Source organism: Haliaeetus leucocephalus, unplaced genomic scaffold (genome assembly GCF_000737465.1).
Source record: "Haliaeetus leucocephalus isolate CR32 unplaced genomic scaffold, Haliaeetus_leucocephalus-4.0 Scaffold657, whole genome shotgun sequence".
NCBI lineage: Eukaryota > Metazoa > Chordata > Aves > Accipitriformes > Accipitridae > Haliaeetus > Haliaeetus leucocephalus.
In genome coordinates this window covers 202,465-216,914 of record NW_010973093.1, presented here as the reverse complement: position 1 = coordinate 216,914, position 14,450 = coordinate 202,465, and the positions used below count along the sequence as shown (strand labels likewise).

The 14,450-nt window shown below is 59.3% G+C and overlaps 1 protein-coding gene across 1 annotated transcript in view; it reads left to right on the top strand.

Moving 5' to 3' along the window:
* Nucleotides 1-11,693, top strand: part of XYLT2 (xylosyltransferase II) — a 12,356-nt gene extending 663 nt beyond the window's left edge. The window contains exons 2-11 of the mRNA XM_010579463.1: nucleotides 5,534-6,075; nucleotides 6,580-6,755; nucleotides 7,081-7,283; nucleotides 7,677-7,757; nucleotides 7,911-8,127; nucleotides 8,551-8,727; nucleotides 9,624-9,886; nucleotides 9,996-10,191; nucleotides 10,631-10,964; nucleotides 11,328-11,693. Coding sequence (XP_010577765.1) covers nucleotides 5,534-6,075; nucleotides 6,580-6,755; nucleotides 7,081-7,283; nucleotides 7,677-7,757; nucleotides 7,911-8,127; nucleotides 8,551-8,727; nucleotides 9,624-9,886; nucleotides 9,996-10,191; nucleotides 10,631-10,964; nucleotides 11,328-11,650 — 2,512 coding nt within the window. The 3' untranslated portion in view covers nucleotides 11,651-11,693. The remainder of the gene's footprint in view (nucleotides 1-5,533; nucleotides 6,076-6,579; nucleotides 6,756-7,080; nucleotides 7,284-7,676; nucleotides 7,758-7,910; nucleotides 8,128-8,550; nucleotides 8,728-9,623; nucleotides 9,887-9,995; nucleotides 10,192-10,630; nucleotides 10,965-11,327) is intronic.
* The last annotated feature ends 2,757 nt before the right edge of the window (nucleotides 11,694-14,450 follow it).

Here is a 14,450-nt window from a genome sequence, read left to right as displayed (position 1 = left end):
CCAGGGTGTCTCTGTGGGACTGGTGAGGCCCTGTCCCAGGACGGGGTCCCTGGGGTGGGTGGGGGGTCCCGCAGGCCCCAGGCTGCTGGGGGGCAGTGACTGTGGGGTCACCGACAGTGAGGTGAGAGGTGGGGATCTCTGGAGGGGCGAGAGCTTCCCCTCCCCATCGTGGGGTGCCTCCTTGGTGTGGGGGGTGACCCCGTGGTCAGCACAGGGCTGACAGTTTTTCACAGGACTAGAAAGTTTTCCCTGAGAGCAAAGAGGTGAGGAGGGGAACGGGGCAGCCCCCTTGCAGGGGGGAAGGTCTCTAAGGTCGCCTGTGAGTGGGTCCACCTGCAGCAGTTGTGGCACCTGAGAAGGGGAGCTTGTGGCCCAGGGGGTGTCAGTCGGGGTCTGGCATGGGGTGGGGAGCGTGGGAGGCTCAATGGGGGTCTTGAGCTTCCCTGTGATTTGGGAAACATTGCAGAAAGCTGGGGTCAGTGACATCCAAGCCAGAAAATATGAAAACATATGGTAATTCAGAGAGCTGGGGAGAGCATGTACAGCAGCTCAGGAAGTTTGTGGCAGCTTCTGTTCAGCTGGTCCAGTCAGGGATATCCCTGTGAAGTGCAAGGGTACAAGGACCTTTTGCAGTCATCTGTTGTCTTTCTACCAGAACGTTCTGCTAAGGCAAAAGGCGTCACCTCTTTCTTATGTGTGGGGAAACTGAGGCACAGGCTGGCGAAGGTGTTTGCCCAAGGTCAGATACAGAGCAGGTATCGAGGAGGACCCAGGCCTCTGGAGCATGTTGCTGCCACCTTCAAACAAAGCTCTTGACCTCTGGGTTGCTTATTCGAATTTATTTATTTGTCGTGAGCTGCCTGGTCTGCATCCAGGCATGCTGCATCTGGGTGGACTGGTGGCTGAAGCTGGTTTCTCCAAGAGCATTGGGGAAGGACTGGGAGTCCCTGTATGGGCTTCCTTGGCAAATATCTGCATGGCACCGGAGCTCCTCATCTTGGGCAGGACCCTCCTGCTCCAGGGGCTGTAGAGACTCCTCAGGCTGCCAACAAGCCCCAGGGCGATGGTGAAGCCAGGTTTGGCAGGGACAGCGTGTGACTAGAGGTGAGCAGACATGGGGTGAGCGTGTTAGCTGTGGCAGAGCAAAGCCAGTGGCTGTGAGGTGAGACGTGGGGATCTCTGGAGGGGCGAGAACTTCCCCTCCCCATCGTGGGGTGCCTCCCTGGTGTGGAGAGTGACCCAGTGGTCAGCAGGTCTTTTCACAGGACTAGAAAGTTTTCCTTGAGAGCAAAGAGGTGAGAAGGGGAACTGGGCAGCCCCCTTGCAGGGGGGAAGGTCTCTAAGGCAACCACTCACTCAGCAGTTTAATTCCCAGCCCCAGGCCTCCTCTTGGGCCATTGGGAATGGCTGTGAGCACCCTCATGTGCTGCTGTATGCCCACCACCAAAACAGAACCAAGGAATAGATGCGTCAAGGAGAGGGGACATGAAGTTGCCCCCAATCTGGAGACACTGGGAGCGTGAGAGCAGACTCCTCTGGCAGCCAGGAGTGCCTGACTGCCCCTTGCCTGTGGCCTTGATCAAATCACTTCACTGCTCCCAGCTTCTCCTTCCCTCTGCACCGTCCTGCAGTGCTCGTCTGCTTTTCTCTGCTCCTGCCCTGCACGGCTTCCCGGGTTGGCTCATTCTGCCTTGGTCCTTGCCTGATTTCCCCATGTCTCTTCCCAAAACTGACCTGGGCAGCTGACAGGTTTGGCCATGGGTCCCCTCATCTGGAGAGGGGATGGTTCACCATGAGCAGGCCTGGCTCCAGGGCTTCGAAACAGACAAGCCTCTTCAGAGAAGGCAAGAACCATCCTGAACTTTACGGACAGCCCAAACCCATTAGCAAGCTGGGAAAAGTCCAATTAACCTTTATTTCTTATAAAATGGCAAAGCTCTTGGTTTCCATGCCCTCCTGCAGCTTCTGGTTTTGGCCAGACCTGGAGGAGCCGCCGTTCCCCTGGGGCATTTCTGGTAAAGCTGGAGGAACCCTCCCAGGAGAGCCTGACCTTGCGGGTGCGAAAGGATTTGGGGAACCTTGGGATCTCTTAATTGTCAGAGTAAATGGCTCCTTCCCACTAATGGACACAGCTTTAACCTGGCTCTCCCCATCATGAATGGGCTGTGACTTGCTGTAGAGAGAGAGAGGGAGAGTCCTGTAAACGCTGTGGAGCATCCAGAGTTGGGCGAGCTCACCTTCCCCTCCAGACGAGTGCCTTCAGCTGGGGTATCTGCAGCACTCGGAGGCTGTGCTGCAGCCCTGTGTCCTGGGCTGGCAGCTGCCTGTGCTGCCCAGGTGTTCCCAAAAGGGCTGCTCTGATCTCTGCCAGTGGCAGCCCCCTTCTCTGTCCTGCTTGGTTCTTCAAAGCCTGCTGGTTTCCTTTTCTTCCCTTCATAGGGGAGGGAAGAGCTTCCCCACCTTGGCAGGCTCCATCCCTGGTGATTCCCCGGTGTGGCCTGAGCAGAGACTGAGTGAGGATCTTTGCCTTCACCGGAGCAGGCTGTAAACCCATCTCGCACCAGCAGCACCAGCTGCTTGCTGCCCTGTAATGGGCTTCAGCCACATCAGAGCCACCAGTCCAACCCTCCTTGAGAAGGCCGTGCCACTTGGATCATGTCGCTTCTCTTTCCAAGCCTGATTTCAAAGTCCTGCAGGCTCCCTTTATTCACCAAGCAGATGCTTTGTGGTGTGCGGACCAGCAGAAGCTGGATCAGTCTCCATCCACCCAGGTCAACACTGAGTTTCCTACCTCCTGGAAGCCAAATTACCTTGTTCCACTGGGATCAAACACCATAATCCCTGTCCAGGCTGGCCAATGGGAGAGGAAATTCCCATCGGTACCTAGCCCTTCACTGACAGCATCCCCACTGCAGACAGTGCGAGCCTGTCTGCACACAAAGGTGGGAGCCCAAGGGACCAAAGCGATCCTGCCTCTGTTGTGGTGACGCTGATGGCTCCTGAGCGAGTGCAGGAGCTTCCTAGAGTGCTTGGTCCGCAGTGTAGCTGGCACCAGGAAAATGCAAACCGCAAAGTGTCCTCATGGGTGGAGAAGAGGATCTGTCACTTGGGAGAAGAGTTTTAGCCCAGTCACGCCTCTTCCCCCACTTTGCCTGCTATCTTCCTCCTTCCAGGCAGGAGGCGGCACTTCTCTGGGGCCTGTGTGTTGGTGTCCTCCGTGTGCTGCGGCCACCAGAGAAGCTTCCTATGAAACATCTTTTATTCCAGCTTTGCTTAGATTCTTTGACTTTTACTTCCCCCCCACAAATAGCTTGGTTTTAGGGGGCTCCAGCCATTTTAACTGAGAGGTTTAAGCCTTTGCTGCTGTGATTGGCAATCAAGCATCTGGATTCCTCTGGTGACTTTGGAACATTTTGGCGCTGGTTTTGCCTGATGAGTGCTCGTATGCGGCAGCCACCAGTCAGTCAACCAGAAGGGGAATCCTGCAGGACACCAGTTGCTGTTAGCTCTGCTGCTCGCAGTGGCAGAGCTTGGAGATGTTGGTACAGTTGGACCTGCGCTGGGGACAGGGTGCAGGTAGATATCTGACCCACAGCTCTATGGCACTGTGGGTATGGCAGTGTCACATCAGGGGAGGCAGGACAGGAGACCTGACCTCTGGCTGGCACCTGGAGTTGTCTGAGTGTGTTGGAAGGAGGGGGACGGGGAGGCTTACCAAAAGTCCTGCGTATGAGTCTTAAATACAGCAGAGCAACGTGGCCGGAGTTGTTCCCTGCCAGGCTGGGGTGGAGGGATCGCTCTGCTGTGGTGCAGTAATTAGAAGCCATTGAGTTCGTTAACTGGCAGCTCCAGAAAGGCTGGCGATGCTTCTAACGACTTCCCTACTGGGGAAAGCAGCCAGGCACGCTCGTGAGCCAGGAACAGGGCTCCTTCCAGGGGGATGAGCAGGACTGTAACCGAGGGTGGGCATCGCACAGGGGCTGTCCCCGGAGCCAGGCGTGTTGGGGAGCAAAGGGTGCGAGTGGGGCCGGCGGGTCTTGTCTGCTGGCTCAGCCCTGTCATTGCAGGAAGAGACTCGCTCGTTGCCTGTCGCCTTCCCGACTCCTCTCTCCTGTGATGCTCAGCGGAGAAAACAGGTTTATAACTCTTGAACAGATGGTCCTATGTAGTGACTAATGAATGGTTCTCTGCCTGTCTCGGGCCGCCTGTGACGCCTGTCTGGGCGGAAGGGGGCTCGGCTGATCCTCGCTGACGCCAGCCCCTCGGAAGTTAAGCAGTGGCTTGGCCCCTTCCTGGGTAGCCATGGTTTGCAAGCTGTGCCACCACAACATGGGTAGTTCAGGGACTGCAGAGCAGGCAGATCCTGCCAGATGCTTTCCAGCCTTTGCACTGTGGTTTCTCCTGGCTGTGACCTTCCCAGTAGCTATGCCCACACGGGGGGCTTATGCAGGGGGCTAATTTGGTCCCACTGTCCTTGTGAGGCAATTGCCCATCCTTGGAAGATGCCACTGCCCGGGAATAGTCCCCAATGAGCCTCCCGTGGTGCCTGGGACAGTGGCTGGGCAGGCACGGTTTTGAGGGCATTGTGAGATAGCCCTGGGAGGCCTGGCTGGAGCAGGCAGCTGCTTTGCTGCCTGTTGTCCAGAACCACCTGTGGTGGGCTGGGGGCATACGGGCCCGGGCCCGGGCCCAGCCCTGTGGGCACAACTCGCTGGGAAAGCGCTTTCCTACGAGCGCGGCTCTCGTAGGCATCCAAACTTCCCAACTCTCTGCTCTCCCCAGGGCTGACTCGTTTCTGCTCATCAGACAGCCTGGCAGAGGTAACGAAGCATAATTAACTGCTCCCTTTACACATCCGCTTGGCTTGGCGGGAGGGTTTGTTAAAGGGATTTCTAGAGAAGCTGGCGATCGTAGTGACTGCTCCAGCCCAGCGTGGGAAGCCGGGGCCCAGGGAAGGGAGCGCAGACAGGACCTTGTTCAATGCCTCTCCAGTGCTTTTAGCCCCAGAGAGCACAGCTGCAGCCACCTAGGACCCTGGCTTCAAGATGGATGCGCTGGGCTTGGACTCACAGCATGATCATGGCAGGGAAGAGCCGGTCCATTTGCTTCCCAGTAAAATAACCACCTCCAGCCAGAGCAGCCCTGTGCTCGTCTCTACCATCTGGGGATGCCCCTGCCCACGCAGGACCCCAGAGGGTGGCTGGTGCAGACACAACCGGCCTTGGCGGTTTAGTCTGGCAGTAGAAAGCAAGACCCTCTTTGTGCATCTGGGGTGTTGTGATGACGGGGTCTGCAAATCGAGGTCTCTCTTGCTGGCATATAGGGAGTTGTCCCCATGAGGGGGGCATAGGACCATGCAGGGAGGTGCTGTGGGGTCTTAGCCTGGGGTTTTGGGTGGCAGAGGGGCCGTTTGATGTCCTTCACTGTGCAGTGGCTGCTCCCAGAGCACCTGCCACGTTGCGGCACTGAGCTCTGTGGGAACAGGGAGCATCGAGCTCTGGGAACAGGGATGCTCTGGGAAGTCTGTTGGCAGAGCTGGGGGGAAGCAGGCCCGAGTTAATGCTGTCTGTCCTCTCTTCTGCATCCACCTGGAACTGGCACAGGAGCGGCAGAAAAAAGCCAGGTTGCCCGAGAGCAGTGACGGCTCCAAGGACTCGGACAGCTCTGCTGGGCGCCGGGGCAGCGCCAGCCGGAAGCACGGGCGATGGCGGGGACGGCCAGACAGCCCCGGGGCACTGGTGTCCAAGGTGGTGAGAGCCGTCACAGCGAGACACAAACCGGGACGGAGGCTGCCGGCTGTGCCGGACTCCTCCAGCCAGAGGAACCTGACAGAGCTGCGCGGGGAGGCCCAGCTAGCCATCTTCCAGCAGGGCGACACAGGCAGTGTGGAGGGGGCTCCCCAGCCCACCGAGAACAGCTTCACCCCCAAGTGTGAAATCACGGGCAAAGATGCCCTCTCAGCACTGGCCCGGGCCAGCAGCAAGCAGTGCCAACAGGAGATCGCCAACGTGGTGTGTCTGCACCGGGCCGGCAGCCTCATGCCCCAGTCAGTGCCTCGCCACTGCCAGCTCTCGGGTGAGTCCTGCTGGGGTGCTCCCAGTCACCCTGGGCATCGGCAATATCCCAGCCAGGTGTGTGGGCTGCCTTCCTTATGTCACCAAACTGCCCCACCCGGCAAAAAGCGGCCTCAATCTGCCACTGATTCCCAGATTACTGCTGCCTCTGTAATCCAATCAAAGCTGTGCCACCCTTACTTAAGACGGGCTGTTCATCCCACCCTGCAGTGCCTGCAGAGGTCAGAGGCAGGCCCAGCTGCATCTTTTGTTTTGAAGGGCCAGAGAAGGACACCCCCCCTTTCCCACCGTGGCTCTGTCAATTTAATGCAAGGGGCTGCATGTGCCACCATGGCCTGGCACTGCAGCCAGTTTGGGCTGCACTGATGGGGTTTGCTTGAGGCCGAGCTCTTCCCTGCTGTCCCCCACCTTGCTAAGGTCTCCCTGGTTTATCAGGAGCTGTGGGTGGTAGGGTGGTGGGTGACAAGGCTGGGGACGGCTGACAGCCCCCTCCCTCCCCACACAGGCAAGGTCAGCCCTGTCATTCAGTGGGACGAGAGCCGGTTGCAGCAGGTGCCCCCCAGCAAGCCTGTGCGCATCGCTTACATGCTGGTTGTGCATGGCAGGGCCATTCGCCAGCTGAAGCGACTCATCAAGGCTGTGTACCACGAGCAGCACTTCTTCTACATCCACGTTGACAAGGTATGCGACAGGGGTGAGGGGAGAGGGGGAGATAACAGTGCCCGGATTGGTCACTGGGACAGGGTGCTGGGGCGTGGGGGGGTGGTGAGCAGAGGACGTGGCTGGGTAGGGTTTGTCCTTGCTGCTGGTGGAGCTGTGACCCTCCCACGCCTATTTCTGCAACACCAGGGAAGCAGGATCTGTCTCCCCTGCCCAGAGCAGTCTTGTCTTGCTGCTCCCCTCCCTGTGGAGGCTGCTGTAAGGGCTGACCCCGGGCTGGCAGCAAGGAGGACAGGGCCCTGGGAAGACGAGCTCCCTGCTGAGCGTGAGCCTTGCTCCCTGGCAGCGCTCCAACTACCTCCATCGTGAGGCAGTGGAGCTGGCCCAGCACTACCCCAACATCCGCGTGACACCCTGGCGTATGGTGACCATCTGGGGAGGTGCCAGCCTGCTGAAGATGTACCTGCGCAGCATGAAGGACCTGCTGGAACTGCCTGAGTGGCCCTGGGACTTCTTCATCAACCTGAGCGCCACTGACTACCCCACGAGGTGAGGACCTTACTGGGGCAGGGGAGGGTGATGGAGGTGTTTGGGCTGCGTGATGCTGCAGCAGCAGGGAGGAGCAGGGAGCTGAGGGAAGATGGCATTGGAGATTGCACCCACGTGCTGGTGATGATGCTCCAGGGCCAGGCTGGTCCCATCTCTGCAGAGAAGCCCAGCCAGTACCTTTTCCTATGGTCTGGGTGTTGCAGGGGAACACACGTGTGAGGCATCAGACAGCAGAGAGGCCGCATCTGTGTCTCCTCAGCAATGGGACAAGGGTTTGAGTCAGCACCCACCGAGCAGCTTTAGGCTCCTTGTGTCTGACGGCTCTCACAGTATGAATGTTTACTGGGCTGCTTTACCTTAGGGGCTGTTAATGCTTTCTAATTTGCACCTCAGGACCAATGAGGAGCTGGTGATGTTCCTGTCCAAATACCGAGATAAGAACTTCCTGAAGTCTCATGGCCGAGACAATGCCAGGTAATCCCAGCTAAGGGCAAAGCTGAGCTGGAGGAACAGAAAAAGGAGGGATTTCAGAAAAGAACTGAAACAGTTGGGGCAGGGGGGATGTTCTGCATGTAGCTGCACCTGGCAAAGTGGGTGACACTCCTAACCCCTCATCCCTGTGCCCAGGTTTATCAAGAAGCAGGGCCTGGACCGCTTGTTCCATGAGTGTGACTCCCACATGTGGCGGCTGGGCGAGCGCCACATCCCCGAGGGCATCGTGGTGGATGGGGGCTCTGACTGGTTCTCGCTGACGCGCAGCTTCGTGGAGTACGTGGTCTATGCTAATGACCAACTGGTGTCCCAGCTGCGCCAGTTCTACACCTACACACTCCTGCCAGCCGAGGTGGGTGCTGACTGTGGGGCATGGGCCAGATTTTCTTCCCACTATACTTAACATCTCTGTCCCACTTCATCCCCGCCCTGGGTAGCTGCGAAGGGCATTGCTGGTTCTGCTCAGGCAGCTTTGTGCCTCCCCTTTGTCCAGAGCCAGGTATGAAAGAGGGGAGAGAGGAATGGACGGGCCAAGGGTCGTGTTTATATCCAGCCCTGCTTTAGGTCCAGACGCTCATCTGGGCCAGATAAGGACCAGTGTGGGTGCACAGCCTGGTCCCTTACATGTTGCCCTGTGCTGGGAACAGGGATAGGATTCTGTTCAGGAGCTATTGAGGTCTGTCCTGTTTCTCTCTGTGAGTGAGGGGTGGGGGATCTCTGTTAACCACCCGTCCTCCATCCCCACTGGGTGTCCTGTCCCTTCTCTCCTGTGCAGTCCTTCTTCCACACGGTCCTGGAGAACAGTCACGCCTGCGAGACACTGGTCGATAACAACCTCCGAGTGACCAACTGGAACCGGAAGCTGGGCTGTAAGTGCCAATATAAACACATAGTCGACTGGTGCGGGTGCTCCCCAAATGACTTCAAACCCCAGGACTTCCTCCGGCTACAGGTGAAAAAGATCCTCCTTTCTCCTCCCGCTCTCTCCCCTCCTCCCTGTCTCTCTCCTCTCTGAGCTCCCCTGCGGGTGCATCCCTGGGTGCAATGCCAGCTGCTGTGCATGCCCTCACAAGCCTCAGCCCAGCCCCACAAGGGACAGGAGCAGGATTGGCTCGGCATAGACGTGTCTGTAAACACTCGGGCAGCGGGATTACGCTGACTGTCCTGCCCAGCAACCAGGCTTTTGCTTGCAGTGCTGCTCCTCTTCCCAGACTTTCTCTTCCATTTAACTGCTCTTTTCCTCCAGACCTATCACTTGGGGCAAATACCTTTTCAGTAAAACCAGTTCAGAGTGCGGTCCTCTTTGGCAGGATAAAGTGCCTTGTGACAGATGGTATCCCGTGCTTTCAGTGTGTAGGGATGTAGACTGAACAAGGAAGGTTTGGGGGAGATACACCCAGCCCTGAAAAGAGAAGTTAACAGGATTTTCTAGCAGTCCTGGGCTTATGTAGCGTAGGGCCCTGATCCTGCAAGCTGTGCCATGTGGCCAGGCCTCGTGCAGGGCTCCGCAGCGGCTCTGCAGGGTGGGGGCCCATCTGAATAGAGATTGCAGCGAAGGAGCTCGATGACACATGGCTGCTTCTGAGCACGGAAAGGGGGAGGCAGTGGGAGAGATGGGAACCCATCTGCATTACCAGTAAGTGTACTATATGCTCCCACTGATCCTGTCGTAGAGGATCCCACGTAGAGGCTGGCTGTGCTTTGCTGCTCCTTAGCCTGTGTCCTCAAAGTGGGTAGGATGGGTCCCAGCATGTTTCTTTCGGGTCTGTCTCCCTCCCAGCTGCCCGCTCAGGTGGGAGGGCAGAGTGGGTGCAGCCAACACTGTCAGAAATGCCTGTGCTCTTCCAGCAACTCTCCAGACCCACGTTCTTCGCCCGCAAGTTTGAGTCAACGGTGAATCAGGAAGTGCTGGAGATCCTGGACACTCACCTCTACGGCAGCTACCCTCCGAACACGCCGGCCCTGAAGGCATACTGGGAGAACATCTACGACCGCGTCGACGGGCTTAGCGGCCTCAGTGATGTCACCCTCACCTTCTACACGGCCTTCTCCAGGCTGGGGCTCCGCAAAGCTGCGTCCACGCCAGCAGCGAAGGCCGACAAGCTCTGCAGGTGGCGTATTTGTTGCAGGCTCGATCCAGGCTCTGAGTGGTGGCCTGCATCTCATGCTGGAAGGATGCTGATGCTCAGATGTGCAACCTCTCTGTCTGTCTCTCTCCAGATTTGAGCCCCGGGGCTTCCCATCCAGTGTGCACTTATATTTCTATGACGACCGTTTCCAGGGTTACCTGGTGATGCAGGAAGTGCAGAATTCGGCAACTGGGCAGGCAGAGTCCCTGGAGGTGTGGATGATGCCCCAAGGAGCTCTGAAACTGGCAGGTCATGGAGGGCAGGCAAACCGCTTACAAAACCTTGAGGTAAATGGGGAGAGCTTCCTCACAATGCCCACTTTCCTTCCTGGCTTTTCCACACCAGGCTGCCCTTCCTCCTCTGCCCCATCTGCATGAAGTGGGGATAGAGGGACACGGTGCTGCTGTTAAGTCTGAGAACAAAACTTTGTCCAGGAGTTTGGCTTCTGTGTGGTGTGTGGAGCTGACTGCTGGGGAAAAGGCCTGAAGGGGATCTTTCAGGGAGGAGCGGAGGCTGTGATGCTCAGCACCTGCAGCTGCAGGAGGCATCACACAGCTGGAGTAGTGCTGGCATGGTGCAGGCAGGAGAGCTGCGGAGGGTTGGGTGTGCACTTCTTTGGGCTCCAAAGTTTATGCCTTCCCTGGTTTGGGGATGTGAAATGCAAAACCTGAGCTGATGGCATTTCCCTGTCCAGCGTCCCACTGCTTGTGCCTCCTGTCCCTTCAGGTGGGCACGGAGTGGGACCCCAAGGAAAGACTCTTCCGCAATTTTGGAGGCTTGATGGGGCCTTTTGACGAGCCGGTGGCCATGCAGAAGTGGTCGCGGGGCCCCAACCTGACAGCCACGGTGGTGTGGATCGACCCCACCTATGTCATTGCTGCTTCCTACGACATCACGGTGGATGCCGAGGCAGAATTCACCCAGTACAAGCCCCCGCTGAATCGGCCCCTGCGCCCTGGTGTCTGGACCATCCGCCTCCTCCAGTTCTGGGAGCCCCTGGGGGAGAACCAGTTCCTGGTAGTGCCCCAGACCTTCAACCGCAAGCAGCCTCTCAGGAAAGGTGAGGATGCTCTGGAGTTTGGGGCTGGATGGGAGGGTCTCCCTGTTGGCGGTCCAAGGTGCTTCCCCCCAGTGCTGGCCTCTCTGGGCTGCAGCTGATGACAAGGCAGGAGCCATCCTTCCCGCTGGTGTCCCCTTGCCCACATGAGTCCTCAAACCAGACCCCTGGGCAGCTCCGGAGGGCCCGTTTGCAGGTCAGTTAGATCCATCCCACAGCAGCACCCCTCTCCTCGGGCTGGAGGAGAGCTGGGGTTACAAAGGGACGGGGTGCTGAGCCTCACCGGGAGGGTGGTGGTAGGACCGGCAGGGTGCCAGGATGTTGCTGCGCTGCTGATCCCCTCTCTTCTCTCCCTGTCCTGCCCAGACGACAGCAACTGGCTGCACGGCGGGCCCCCTCGCAACGAATACATGGAGCAGAGCTTTCAGGGCCTGGGGGGGATCCTCAACCTGCCACGCTCCGAGGAGGCGGAGGAGGATGCAGCGCAGAAGGCGCAGCTGACGGGCAAGGCGCTGGAGGACTGGGCGGACAGCGCCATCAGCACCTTCTGGTCCGTGGCAGACATCTGTGTCGGCAGCCCCTCCGCCTGCGCTTCCCTGGAGACCTGCAGCGAAACGTCCTGGAGCTCCCTCTCCCCGGACCCCAAATCAGAACTGGGGCCCGTCAAACCTGATGGGCGGCTGAGGTAGCAGGAGCAGCCGGGGGGGGTGGCAGCCTTGGGAGTGAGGAGCATCCGGACTACATCACCCCGTGCCATTTGCACCGTAGTCACTCGAGGAAGAGAGAATGGGAACCTCCGGGTGGGGGAAAACTTTCTCCTGTGGGGTATTCTGGGTGGAGGGGGAGGTGTGAGGTCAGTCTTGCCCACCTCCCCCAGGAGTGGGCAGTTGCTGGCCACGGAGAGCTTGCCGGGGCGCTCGTCAGGCAGGGGCACAGATGGCGCTGGCGGCTGGGAAGAGCTGTGCATTTGTTATTCCAGGCCTTGGAGCCTCGGGAAGGGGTGATGGGGGAGGGAGGAAAGGCTGGGGGATGGGCAGGCTCTGGATCAGCTCAGCACCCTGCCCAGCCCCGGCCTGGATCTCGGCACGATCAGGCCCTGTGCTGCTGGCTGCCCCCCTGGGAGGTCTGGCAGGGGACTCTAGGGACAGGCAAAAGCAGAATGGGTCAAAGCCTGCTGTGTGCACGGAGCTGCTGCTGGCCCAGGGCTTGTATCTCATCCCCTCCACCCCAGCCCTTTAGTTTGTATTTTTATAAATATATATATATAAAAAAATATATATGATGCAAAGTGCAATAGAGACGAGACCCCGCATTGACCGGGAAGTCCTTGTGTCTCCATCTCCCCTCAGACTGTAACATACCTTGTTCTCTTGGGTGTCCTGGTGCTACAGGACAGGGTGCTGGGTCGTTTACATTCTTTTTTTAATTATTAGTAGTATTATTATTGTTTTGCTGTTTCCCTGTTTCCTGCTGGGGGCTGCTGGGGAACTGCACCCTGCTGCCCCTCAGGCAGGGTTGGTTGTGGGGTGCTGCCTGCCCTCCAAAGCAGCTGCCTGACTGTGCCAAATATTTGGAGCTGCCGGTGTGTGTTGTGCAACAGCAAGCGGGGGAGCGCTCGGTTCATGGTTCAAGTCCCAACAAGCTGCTGTAGACCCTGCCGCCTCCGCTTCAGCAAAGGGACGCCCCAGTCCCCTGCCAAAATGCCATCCACAGGGCTGACGTCCTGCTGCGGATGAGAGATCAGCTTCCTGTGCCCGGAGGGCTGCCCTGTGCCACGGCCCCTTGGCCCAACCTTTTCTTTTCTCCCGGGTCGGCAGGAGCTCTCGGGATCTGCTGTGCTTCCTTGGCCAAAAAGCAAAGAGGCAAGACGAGGTCCAGCCGGCTCCATCCGCTCTCCGTTGTTTCTGCTTCCACCTCCTCCGCAGGGAAGAGACGCCGTCTCCTCCGGGGAAGGGATGCAGCAGAGCATCCCCCTTCCCTGCCGTCCTCCCAGGCTTGGGGACTGCCTGCGACGTTCCTTTCTCCAAGACCGATGCTGTGTGGAGAAGTCTGGGTTTGGTTTTAAGTCTGGGTTTGGTTTTCAGCCTGGGAGAATGCTTCCCTTCTTGCCTGCAGCCAGGGAAGGGGTATTGTCCCTGCGCAGGGCTGGGGCAGGGGAGCTGCTGGGGTCGATCTGGAGACTGTCTGCCCCAACCCCTCTGCTCCAGGCAGGGTCAGCAGGAGCCAGTGGCTCACAGCCTTGGCTGGTCAGGGTTTTGCCATCTCCAAAGATCTGTGCCATCCTTCGCCTTCCTCCGAAGCCCCGGGCTTCCCCGCCTGGCAGGCCTTGTGCTCCCCATCTCAAGGATGCTGGTGCTGTGAGAGGCATGTTGTAAAATGGAGGGGATGGAGACCTTGGTGTGCAAGGGCAGGTACCTGCCGGCACCCCTGCCCACCTCTCCTGTGTCCGCTCCCTCGGGGGGTGCTCCGGGGCTGTGGAGGGACATGGGGTGAGAGGGGCTGGCCCCGCTGCAGGGGAGGATGCCAAAACTGTGTTGGAAGCATTATGTAAAGTTGTCTTAAATATGCAACATCACCACAAATATATCTATATCTCTACAGTGTGGTGTGTCGGGTTTTTGCAGTGTGTGCTGGAAGGGGCGGGGGGGGAGCTTTGCCTTCACCTGCCCCTCTCGGGAGGGTGTAAATCCGTCCTGGGCACCAGGGCCACGCAGTGCTGGGGGTGCTGGGGCAGGGGTGGGCTTGCTCTCACTTGGGTGGTGTGTGACTCAAACGAAGCCAAGCCGAGGGGTTTTCTTAGCCCGTGGCCGGGGGGTGAGAGCTCTGGGGCGCGCTGGGGGCTGGAGCCCGGTTACGAGCCGTGTTTTCACCCGCAGAGCAGCGGGAGCTGCCTGCCGGTTCTCCGTGCAGAGGCCGGCGCTGGCAGCGGGCGCCCCGCGGATACTGCCTGCTCCCGTTACTTAGCGTTGACGTTGCGCTTGCGTTAAAACGTTAATTAGCTAATGAATGGGCACCGCCTGCTGCCTGCAGGGCTGGAGCGAAGGGCGAGGGCTGGGAGCCTCCCGCAGCCCAGCCCAGCTCTCCCTCCCCAGGAGCGGGGCCGCGCTGGGGCTGTTCCCTGCCCGCTGACCCGAGCCCGGGCAGCGCCGTGCGGGACCGGGCACCGACGCCCGGCCTGGCCGCGGCGCCCGGCTCCGGTAACCCCGGCACGGGGTCGCCTGGGGCTGAGACACCCGCCGACACCCGCACCCGGGCCTGTGATCCAGCGGGGGTCGCTCGTCTCCGGAGGGGAGCGAACGGGAGCCCGCCGGGCCGGGAGAGCGCTGCGCCGGATCGAGTCCCGCCGCGCCGCGTCGCCACGGCAACCGGCGGCACCACCGCCCTCCGTCCGCCGAATGTAGCCGGTCCCGCCTGCGACCAATGGGGCGGAGGGGGAGGGCGGCGCGGCGGCCAATGGGGAGCCGGCGGGGCGGGGCCGCACCCGGGACG